Source organism: Eupeodes corollae, chromosome 3 (genome assembly GCF_945859685.1).
Source record: "Eupeodes corollae chromosome 3, idEupCoro1.1, whole genome shotgun sequence".
NCBI classification, from domain to species: Eukaryota; Metazoa; Arthropoda; class Insecta; order Diptera; family Syrphidae; genus Eupeodes; species Eupeodes corollae.
In genome coordinates, this window is record NC_079149.1 from 24,346,423 (window position 1) to 24,358,617 (window position 12,195).

Below are 12,195 nucleotides of genomic sequence, written 5' to 3' on the forward strand. Positions count from 1 at the left end.
CTGCCGTTTTAGCTAGCCAACAGGCTGCCGCCGTAGCTGTGATAAACCCATTCCCGCCTGGACCCACTAAATGAGATCAGCTAAGTGATAAGAATCCATACATGAAGTAAAAAGAACATCAACCTCAATCGCCATTAAAAACCACCACTTACCACCTTTAAAACAATTAATTAATGGCGATTAAACTTCATTGACGATTTTTATCATGCGAACAAAACAACAATAAAAATAAAAAAATCTACAACAACAGAAAGAGAAAAACAAACAAAGCAGCAACCAACAGAATAAGTTGCGCTCAAAATCCATCTGGGAAATGATATAACTTTTTTTTTAAATTAATTTAATAATTTTTATTTTATTTTTTTTGACTGTAATTGTGAATAATAATTAATACAAAACACTATTTTATAAGGAACAAGTAAGTTAATTATAATTAAATAAAATAAACTCGTAACTCGGAGAGAGCTTTATACAATTCAATGCAAATAAAGAAAACAAAAACAAAATAAACAAACATTTTCTAAATATATAAATATATGAATGTTGTAGAAATTGTATTAATTAATAATATTTGAAACTACCATAATTAAAAAAATAATTAAAAATATTATTAATGTTTTCTCCTTTTTACTTATATTACAAAAAAAAAACATCTAAAATAATACAAAAATTATTTAACTATGGCACATAGTAGAAATTTAATAAACTTTAATTACTAACTGTATATATCTCAGTAAATATTATAATAATTATAAATCATCGTGTCTATTTACTATAAACAAACAAAATAACATTACAATAAATTTTAACAAGAAAAACAATTTAAAAAAAGGAAAAAGAAAACTGTCTTTATAATTATTATGTAGTAATTAAATTAAAATTAACTTTTGAAAGAAATCGTTATTTTATTTAGTATCGTAGGGTTACACATTAACTTAACTGTAAATTTAAAAACAACAAATTAAAATTTAAATAAAATAAAAACCTAAGTTAATTCATTATTTTAGAGTAGAGAAGTAGAGAAGCTGACAAGTAACATTTTTTGAACGCATATATAAATAGTATAGATAAAATCTTTAAAAAAAAAAAAACAAAAACCTTAATTATGGTAAATTTCTGTGTAAAAATTAAATAAACATATGTAATTATTTTTTTATATAAAATTTAAATCGATTGAAGAGAAGAAAACAACACACAAGCAAAAGCAAACAAAAATAAAACTATACAAGGCAAATATATATTAACATAATAATTTATGTATAATTAAAAAAAGAAAAACAAAACAAAAAATGAAAATATTTAAATATATAGTATATTAATATACGAGTACATAATAATAATAAAATAAATAAAAAGAAATGTAAGTTAATTTTGTAAAACAAACATACATACATTTGAGTGTTATTATATTCATCAATCAAATAAATGAATAAGTTTTCGAATTAATATATATATATAGCTAAACTCTAAATACTATTTACACATAATAAAAATAATATATATATATATATATTAAACAACAACAAAAAAAAACAAACAAAATATGAATATTATCGCGCTATTAAGTATGTACGTATTATTTTCTATTTTTAAACAAACAGACAAAAAATTAAGGTATTTAAAAGAAAAAAAATAGTAAACTTATTTGTTTAATTATTTGTTTAAGAAATCCATTTTAAGTTTTCATTTTTTTTTATACATACTTTTATTTTATTTTTATTTTTTTTTAATTATTGTTGTAACTTTATTATTTTAAATGAACAAAACTAAATTTCTCTCATGTAATTGATAACAAAAAAAACAATACCATGTGGAGTATATAAATATATATATATATATTGAGTAATTACAAATTTATTAAAAACAACAACAACAAAAAACATTAGAATTATAATAAGGAATTTAAAATTTTCCTAGAAATACATATAATATAAAATACAAAAGTAAGCATCTTTTATTTATTTGTATCTTGGAACTTTTAATTGAAAGCGAACTCTTAGGCGGATGATATCTAAGGAACTATGACACTCACTCCTTTCACAGAGTCCCTCCTAGCGTGTCCTCGAAAATGTTGTTACGCTACGAACGAAATCAAAAAAGAATTGCAACACAGAAATACTAATTTCGAAGTGTTAAAATCAGCTGATTTGAGTCAAAATCGGCCCTATCGAGGTAACCGTCGGAGCGGAATTCTCTCCAATCGGAGACATTTTACTTCAAGGTAGTTGTCCGATCAGCTTATCGGACATTCTCTCCGACAAAATTCAACGCATGCAATTTGCATGCTTTCCGATGAAGTACTTGTTATGTTTTATTCTTGACAGATACAAACATACAATTTTTCGAAGTCCTCCGACAAGTTCTTGTTGCGGAAAGTGTTTTCTTTTTTTTTTAAAAATAGTTTTAAGAACCAAAGAGAAACACCATGAAGGCTTGTGATATTTTTGTTTTCAAATATATAAATTTATTTTTAATAAATGTTTATGCATCAAAGTTGAGTTGAACTATTTCATTTCGAATTGTAGCTGCTTGGCTTCGAAGCAAATTAGTCTGAATTTCATAAATTTCTTTTTCCGTATTGTTTAAATCTTCATGCTCGAAAATTTCATAACTTGAATCAAAATGTAAACATATGTTGTGTAAAGCGCAACAAACGTTAACGATTTGTGCAGATTTCAAAGGTGCATAGTGCAACTGTCTTGCACCTAACAAGCAACGAAATCTGCTTTTCGATAATCCTATTGAATGTTCAACTACTGTTCAACTGTTACGAGCTCTTCTATGACATATATTAAAACGGCTCTCTGCGCTCTGCGGTTTAGGAGTCCTGAATGGTGCCATAAGCCAGGGCTCCAATGGATATCCTGAATCACCTACAAAATGAAAGAAATTCAGATGGTCTGTATTGTTGTAAAAAAAAATATGTTTACCCAGCAACCAGCTATTTCTTGTACTTAAATGATTTCTTTCGAAATACCATCGTTCAGGACTCAAAGCCCAAACATGAGAGTCGTGGTTTGCTCCCTGGTAGTTAGCATTAACGGCTCTTATTCTCATCGACTGGCCAACTGAACATTGAAAATCCAACACCATGTTAGTAGTTTCCCACGGCAAAAAATCTGAGGCAAGCTTCTAATTTATGTTCCGGAGTGACACAATCAGACCGATGATTTGTTTTGTATTTGTGTTGAATCTGCTCAAAAACAAAAGCAAACGCATTTTTATTGAGGCGAAAGTTTTTCTTGAATCTGGAAGAGAATCTTAGAATTATTAGAAGATAATAATTAGATTAGAAAATAAGTTTACTTACACCGCGTCAGATAGTTTACTTATATTGCTTTCATTTCGCTATGTTCTCCTATTTTCTTTATTTTGTGCCCTAATCTCATTTGATTCAGCGTCCGAAAATAAACCAACACTATACGTTTCTTATTATTATTGCTTGTATAAAGTCAAATAAATAAATAAAACTTATGTTTCAACAGTTTTTTTTTCAAATTAATCTTTTTCTTTGACACTTCAAATGGGAACAAAAACATACAGTGTCGAGCAAAAGTCTTGGTACCCGTGTGGGTATTCTTGAAAAATGGGTTGTGTAAATGATATAAAGACACAATTTTCAATTTATGTTTTGATTTATTCAAGTTTAAGTTTATTTAACAAATTAACACAAGAAAAACAGAAAAATATCCTTCAAGGATCTCAAAAAAGTTAAAATAAAAGTATTAGTCCCTAACAACAATAGTGCAAAAGTCTTGGTACCCTAGAAGGACAAAAGAATTTAATTCGGTTTCGAATGTTTTATGTTAAGAATAATTACCTAATATTTTGTGGGAAAACCTTTGAGCCAAATAACCTCTTTTAAACGATTTGGCATAGAGTTCACAAGTTTTCGTGTGACATCTGACCCTATTAATTGCCATTCTGATACCGGGAGCTCTTTGAGGTGGGTTTTGCTCGTTATATTGTGTTTTCGAAGTCGTTTCTCTAAGAAATCCCATAAATGTTCGATTGGGTTAAGATTTGGGGGGGGGGGGTGTAACTAGCATGTGGGGCGTGTTGTAGGAGAACCACAACTTTACATTTGTAGCCTTGGGATCGTTATCCTGTTGGAAGTAATATGTGTCTACGATCCCAAGTTTCTCTACACTTTGTTGTAAGTTTTGTTTTAAGATGTTCAAATAAACTTCCTTATTCATAATTCCATCAATTATTGTCAAATTCCCGACACCACTGGATGACATACACCCCTATACCATTACACCACCGTCACCGTGTTTCACATTTTTAATTACGTTTTTAGGATTCAAGGCTTCGCCTTGTTTTCTCCACACTATAATCCTCCCATCTGAACCAAAAATGTTGAATTTCGACTCATCTGAGAATATTACGTTATCCCAAAATTCATTTGATTTATTTTAATAATCCTTTGCAAAGTCCAGTCTTTTCTTTTTATTTATTTCACTTACAAACGGCTTTTTACGAGGTGTGCACGACTTAAACCCAGATCTCTGGAGCGATCTTGCAACTGTCCACGGAGAAACTGTTTTATTTAAACTAATCTGTATATCGGTAGCAATCTTTGGAGCACTTTTGAATGGTTCTTTTTTTATTATACTCGCGATTTTTCGTTCATATCTTTCTGTAAGCTTGCGCGGACGACCAGACCTGACTTTATTTTTGATTCGGTTTTCTTTTTCGGTTAATCACATTTTGTATGGTAGATTTGGGTCGTCCAACTATTTTATTAGTATCCGCATAACTTTTAACTTGCTCATGGCAATTAAAAATAATTTGACGCTCATTTACCGTTAATTCTTTTCTAACCATCGCTTTTTTGGTTTTAAAAAACAACATTTCTTTAACCTGCACGACCGATCGCTTTGTACTGATTGACACACACATGTCATATTACAAGCTTCATGTAAAAAAAAAACTAAACTAGTAAAGTGTTTTTGATTTTTTTCTATTGGTAAAACAAAGAATAACGTTTTATCATTATAAATAACTTGATGCATGAAAATTAAGTCCTTAAGTTTTCTTCTCTTTCAAAGCTTTTAATGACATGGCACTTTGAGTACCATGACTTATGCTCGACACTATATGTTTGAAATAGGGACGGGACTTTATTCGATAGTTTTGATTTAAAAATCGTTGCATCTAATTAAATGTCTTAAAAATGCTAGCATATTATAATTGAAAAAATTACTTTTTATAAGCAATATATTACATTCTGTCACCAATTTTTGTATGGTTTAAAACGCTTATTGTCTTTATTTTATAACATATTATCGAGAATATATCGCATTTTCGATATATCGGTTAATTTGCACATCTCTGCCTTAAATTTATATCCATCGCATTGCGTCGTTCATGTCCGTAAAATTTCTTCCGATGACAGCTACCTCAAACCGGAATTCAATCGCCGAAAAGAGATGAGTTGCGGAGAAAGTTCCGCTCCGACGGTTACCTCGATAGGGCCGAATAAAAGCTCGTTTTTTATCTTTCGATTTAGTTCTATTTGTTTTTGTCTTTAAAAGTGGATAATATTGCCACAAAAATACACGAAGACGACGAACACTAAAAACGCAGCGCAAAACTTTAAGGGGTGCGTTTAAGCCCTTGGTTCTTGATGACAAAGTGTTGTGAAATATTTTAAACATTCCACTGCTTACAAAGAAAATTGATTTGCAGTTTTAAAAAAAACTTTCGGTAGAATAAGGCAGCGTTTATACATACTATATTGAAGATCCTGAATCAAGAACTCGACCCTAGCGTCTTTTCGAGTTCAATCAAACCCTTTCAGCAGATTGGCAGCCGTTTTGAGACGTTAAATAATTTTTTTTTTCGTGTTCAATTAAACTCCTACCAATTTAACTGTTAGAAAAGACTGTAAAACTTCCTATTCATTCGAATTTCGTATTTCGTAGCAAAGTTTTTTAGTACGACGGAAGCTATGATACTTTTTTTCTGGGTTCGTCCTACGAATCTACTATGACTAGGCCTGTGATAAGGCTGACTATTATAAAGTTCCATTTTACATTTTTAGCGGTGTTTTAAGAATCTAAAAAATCCCCAAACGATTTAATACGTTAATGAGAGTGGAAGATGACTTGCACCTGGCATTGGGCGCCATTTCTCATACATGTGCATGCATTCAACCGATGAACTACAAAAATCAAAACATTCTTTCTTCGTATGTCGTTTCTTCAAAGCAACTGGAATCTGGGGCGTGATCACGGTTTCTATTTTGGTCGTTTACCACCAAATTTGGTCATAATTTTCTTTCTTGGTTGCATGGTCTTCTTATTTTTTAAGAAATTGAAAAAAACTCACTCCATTCTTAAAAATAAAATGCAAGCCTAAAGTACTTTTCATTTGTAAACGGTATAAAAATGTATTTAATTGAATGCACCCCATAACAAATGCACGATCATTGAATGCACACGCTGAATGCATTCATTTCACAATTTATTGACAGATGGCTCAACATCTCAAAATCATCATAATCTTACGAGTAAAATGAACATGTCAGAATTTTGGGTCGGTTATCATCAAAACGGTTTAAATGAATATTGTTTTTGAAATGTAAGTAAGTTTGTTTATAACTTGATGTTACTTCCTCACAGCTGAGCTGCTGCTTAGTGGACATTTTTTTAAATTAATTAAATTAAAACCAAAGATAGACCTAATTTCGATGCCATTATAATATAATGCTTGCCAATGAGCATTATATTATAATGGCATCGAAATTAGGTCTATCTTTGGTTTTAATTTAATTAATTTAAAAAAATGTCCACTAAGCAGCAGCTCAGCTGTGAGGAAGTAACATCAAGTTATAAACAAACCTACTTACATTTCAAAAACAATATTCATTTAAACCGTTTTGATGATAACCGACCCAAAATTCTGACATGTTCATTTTACTCAATACAATTTATACAAAAATTGCATGACCAAAACTGAAAATAAAAATGACCAATCGCACAAAAAAGGACCAAAATAATTTGTATCCGCAGCGGTTTTTAACTTCAAATAAGAAGTCATTGCAATCGGTTCGATTTGTCGAATTGAAAATTTGAGTGGGTGTTTTCTTAACCGCAACAATTAAAAAAAATAGTTACCCCAAAATAACTCACGAACCAATAACGCTACTTGAATGGAATTTTTGTGATAAAAAAGACTTACTTTTTTGCAAAAAAAAAAAACAATTTACGGTTTTTTTTATAAATCAAATATAAAAACTTAAAAAAAATTACTAAAAGTTCGTAAAAATTTACTTTCGACAAATGTCTTTTCAAAAATTTAAAAAAAAAAATATTGTTTTTACATAATTTCTTTTAAATATATTCCATTCAAGTAGCGTTATTGGTTCGTGAGTTATTTTGGGGTAACTATTTTTTTTAATTGTTGCGGTTAAGAAAACACCCACTCAAATTTTCAATTCGACAAATCGAACCGATTGCAATGACTTCTTATTTGAAGTTAAAAACCGCTGCGGATACAAATTATTTTGGTCCTTTTTTGTGCGATTGGTCATTTTTATTTTCAGTTTTGGTCATGCAATTTTTTTTTCATGTGGCAATCGTGGGCGTGATTATGGGGTTCGCGGCGGATCGTTTTGCTAGCGAGTTTGCCATTTTTCAATTATTGCTTTCGCTTTCGCATTCTTCGTTTTGAATTCGACCAATTAACGAATTCGAAGGCGAATCTAAAATGTCATAATGTTTGTTGGCGAGTTAAAATCCGACAGCTTTATTTTTTTGCGGATTCATAGGTGAAAGAGTGTTTATTATTATTCACTGTTCGATTTCGTGGATTCTTTCTTGATTGTAATTACATACAAATTTGATTTAGCTTTATTTTAATTTTCTTATAATTTATCCACAATCCATAAAAAAATATAAAAAAACGAGAGTCGAACTTAAAAGGTCGAATTAAAAACGATCCGCAGCAAACCTCATAAAAAGGCCCTCGAAAACTAGAAGATGCGATAATTGATTTTTTAACAAGTGGATTTTCACTTTAGTTTGAAGAGGTGTGAAGAACGAAGAGAACACTGAAGCTGAAGGTTATATCATTTAAGTGACAACTTTCACTCCTCGAGCTGTGGATGTTTGCATATTTTGACTTTCCTTTCACATGAGCCTTATATCTATTCGCCGACAGCGACGAAGTGTCAATTTATAATTACCCTTTTCAACAAACAAAACAAGAGTGGTATAATTTTGAGGTTAAGGTGAGCGCGAACAATTTATTCGTTGCAGTGTGGATGGTATGTGGAACGCGAATAGAATTTGACAATTCGTAGCAAACACAGTGCAATTCGTTACTACCAAATTGTTTTTACAAAATTCTCTTATTATAGGAAACAAAAAGCAAATTTTATTATCCTAACATAAATTTGAATTGGTTCCTTATAATTAAAATGTGTTTTTGTTTGAAATTGACTTTTTGAAATGCATAAAATCACGTTTGTTCGTCCATTCGTTCATTCGCTCTCATGTGCTAGGCTCTTTATAAATTAATTAACAATTTATAAATATCTTAGATCAATCATATCCCCAAGTACACGTTTTATAAAGAAAAGAGAATTTGAGAGCTTTTTCGGGCTGATCTAAATCTAATAGAAGAACTGTCATTTGGTGGTGTTCAGAAGGCTTTTTGACGATAAATTTAAAATGTCATTATTTTATGTCATTGAAACAATCTATTTGGAATTTTAAGAATCTTTTAAAATATAAATATACATTTTAGTTCTATATAACTCACAATTATTACTTTCCAATTTGAGAAAAATTAACAGCAGTTGAGAGAAAATGACGAAAAGTCAAAATGAGTCGTCTGAAAAGAGTGACCAGATTAAAACAAAATAAGGTACTTTATTTGCAGTCAATTTGTGATGTTTTCAAGTGTCATATATTTCAAAATTGAAATTTAACTTCACTAACCTCTACCTTCAGTTGATTGAGCAAAAAATACAAAAACATTATTGTCAAAAAACACTCCTAAGGCAAGCTGTAAGTCCATCACGATTTGTATTATCAATTCCAATTTACACAAGACATTAAATGGATTTGTGCAGACAATAATTTAATTACAGATTAATAAAGTTCAGGTTTCAGTTGAATGCAAAATCGTGATTAGCTGTCATTTGGACATAAGTCGAATTGACTTGATAGTAAGGGAAATTTGTATTGACAAACTTTTCAGTCAACGTTTCTATAAAATTACCTTAATTGGAAGGCAATTTGTTCTCAGCTGGTCAATTAGATGCTATAAACTTGCCTTACTTTCAAGTCACTTGTGCCGTCTGAACCTGTCCAATGTGAAAACCGCCACTGACAGAAAAAAAGGAAGTTCAAACTTAATTTAAATGCCATTTTTATACACAAATGTATTAATCTCATTAAAATAATCAAGTCGATTACAGTATTTGATTAGAGCGGAAGGAGTCAAATTGTTGTTTTTTAGACTAGTGTTTTTAAGAGTTCGTCTTTTTGACAGCTGTTCGTAAAGAATATTATCTCGTGTCGTGGGCATGTGGCATATATCGCTTGTATATTGAGATAAACTGTGAGGCGATTGACGTCTTGGAAAATAAATATTCGGTGCGTTATTGCTCACATACGGGAAGGAAAAGTAATAATTTTGACGTGTTGAAGTTAAAAAAGATTGATCTTTATTATGAGAATTTCATAAGAAATTCTATCTACAATATATGTTTTCGTATCAAACGTCAAAGGTGTATCTAGTCTGCAAATTGTCACATCACTTATGATATTTAACGCATTACTGTAGAAAATTATTAACACATTCTTTTGAAGTTTGAATTCTCAAATTCAAACAGTTCGAAACATGCTGTCACTTTCTGTATTTTAGTTTTTCTTTTGTGAGAAGCAATTTAAAAGAAAAACCAAAATAATTCCAAATATCGAAAAATGTACGCCAGCCGTTTTAAAGAATTCTCATGAAGTACGGGTGTTATTGCAACTTCTAACTTTCATCTTTTTCATTTATTTATATCAATTTGTATGGCCCGTACTGTGCAACCAAAATGCACATGCTCCAAACGTAACGCAATGGTACGTATCCGAACGTCATATCGATTATTTTTGTGATTCTGTCAAAACCGAAAAGTTAAGTTGTGAGACTGTTTTTCTTTTCCGATTCCGGTGATAGTTTCACATTTATTTAATTATTACCCTAAATTAACAAGTAGTTTTAAAAAAATATCATCTAAAATGTGCGACGTTGAAGCTGTTACCAAAATAGCTTCTTGCCTTGGCGTTCCAATTGGAAAAGTCGGGTACAATAGCGAAAAAGTAAGTGCCTACCATAAGCCAAAACCATAACCTATCCTTTGAAACGTATTTTAATTTATTACTAATATATTTTTATTTGAATATTTTAATTAAAATAGATTGTCACCAGAACTAACAACAATGAAACAGCAACTGGTTTTGCCAACATTCTATCGATATTAGCCAAGGAAAGTAATTCTGAAGCTGCTAAGAATAGTTTAGCTTCAGTGGAAGTTGAAGCTCAAGTCCAGCAATGGATTGAATATGCCATCCTCTATGTAGCTCCCGGATCTAAGGACAAGCATGTAGCACAGCATTTACTCAAGGACTTCAATAACTACTTTGTGTCGAGATCTTATTTGGTTGGTTATACTCTTACTTTAGCTGATTTGGCTGTTTTTGTGGCCATTACTGATCTCATTGTGAGTAAAAATTCTAATTCTTTTACTATAACCACTGAAAATTTCTGAAATTTTCATTTTTTAAATTCTAGAAATCGCTATCGCCTATTGAGAAAGAGAACTACTTGAATCTCTCCAGATGGTTTAATCACATCCAACATAGACCAGAAGTTAATCAAGGTAGTGAAGTTAATTTCACCACTGTCTACCTCCATGGATCCGCAACACACAAATAGATTTCATTGAAAAATCATTAAAAAAAACACGCATGGTTCTTTGAAAAGCATTTAATTATATGATGATTGTATTCCGATGACAAGAAAAATAGATGTTTCATACAAACAATTATTTTAGACGTCTTAATTTATATTAGTAAATTCATATTCCTATATCCGTAAAAAATTATTTGTAGAATTAAAAGATGTTTTTTTATTTGAAGGAAGGCTAAAAGATGCTGACTGCTTGTGAGTTGCTTTCCGTAAAAGTTTTTCCATTTGTGGTCCAAGCTTAAAAGTTCAAAGTAGAAACCGAATGCAACTATAAATGCGCAAAAAACATGCTTTTTAGCCAAAGCCCTGTTCTCATTTAACCAGTTTTTTGTAAATCGGGATGAATGTTTGGGGTTATTGTGGTGCATACGCATTTTTAAGGATATCAACGTAAACTTTGGCCGTCAAAACATCGTTAATACAATAAATTGGTCCCGCACCTGAAGCCGAAAAAATTATGTTGTCACCATCGTGCTTAAAGGTCTTTATCGAATGTTTGGTATCGTATCTATGCAGTGTTTTTAGGGCGCCTAAATTTGGGTTTTCCATCGGATCCAAAAAAATTAATATTTTTCTCGTCTGCCCACCAAAAAAATTTGCATTGAATTTTCGTTCGGAAAAGTGATTCGATTTTTGAAATGTCTTGGTCTGGGCAGTGAAACTTTTCTTGCAGTGAAACTTTTCTTGCGGCTTGTGACTGGTGCACTTAGCTCCTAGCTTAAGTCTTCCGACGAACCAATAAGGCATCGAAACTTTGAAGGTTGTTATGAATTGTTTTCAAAAGCTATAGCATAATACGAGGGTTGCTACTTATATTTCTGGTCTAGTTATGAAAAAACAAAGAATTTCGATTAAAATTGTCTTTCAAAATATTCTTCATGAAGAGCAATACACTTTTCATGCGTTTGAACCAATTTTCGTAGCACTTTTTCCACTCCGATTGAGGTACCTCCAAAACATAGTTTTTGAATGCATCAACGGCTTTTTCAGGGGTCGAAAAACGATATCCGCGCATTTTTTTGTTCAATGTGTAGGAATAAAAAGAAGTCATTGGGTGCCAAATCAGGACTGTACGGCGGATAACCCATTATTTCGATGTTTTGGCTAGTCAAAAATTCCTTTGTTTGAGCCGATGTGTGAGAGCTTGCATTGTCATGATGAAGAATGATTCGCAACTTCTTCTGCTTTCTTCGAATTTCTCCAATGACTTCTGGCAAACAA

At 31.1% G+C, this 12,195-nt stretch overlaps 2 protein-coding genes across 2 annotated transcripts in view; both read left to right on the plus strand.

Moving 5' to 3' along the window:
* Window positions 1-460, plus strand: part of LOC129950062 (streptococcal hemagglutinin-like) — a 255,098-nt gene extending 254,638 nt beyond the window's left edge. Inside the window, exon 12 of the mRNA XM_056061850.1 lies at window positions 1-460. Within this exon, the coding sequence (XP_055917825.1) occupies window positions 1-74 (74 nt within the window). The 3' untranslated portion in view covers window positions 75-460.
* A 9,655-nt stretch (window positions 461-10,115) lies between these two features.
* Window positions 10,116-11,053, plus strand: LOC129950309 (eukaryotic translation elongation factor 1 epsilon-1). The gene is made up of 3 exons (XM_056062204.1): window positions 10,116-10,325; window positions 10,424-10,726; window positions 10,798-11,053. The coding sequence occupies exons 1-3, from the start codon at window positions 10,245-10,247 to the stop codon at window positions 10,939-10,941; spliced, it is 528 nt and encodes a 175-aa protein (XP_055918179.1). The 5' UTR covers window positions 10,116-10,244; the 3' UTR covers window positions 10,942-11,053.
* Window positions 11,054-12,195: the final 1,142 nt, after the last annotated feature.

Excerpts from the sequence above, each read along its gene's own strand:
- LOC129950309 (XM_056062204.1), top strand. The coding sequence starts at position 10,245 with ATGTGCGACGTTGAAGCTGTTACCAAAATAGCTTCTTGCCTTGGCGTT. Across the intron at positions 10,326-10,423 it reads TCGGGTACAATAGCGAAAAA|ATTGTCACCAGAACTAACAA; the intron begins GTAAGTGCCTAC and ends TAATTAAAATAG. Across the intron at positions 10,727-10,797 it reads TGGCCATTACTGATCTCATT|AAATCGCTATCGCCTATTGA; the intron begins GTGAGTAAAAAT and ends TTTAAATTCTAG.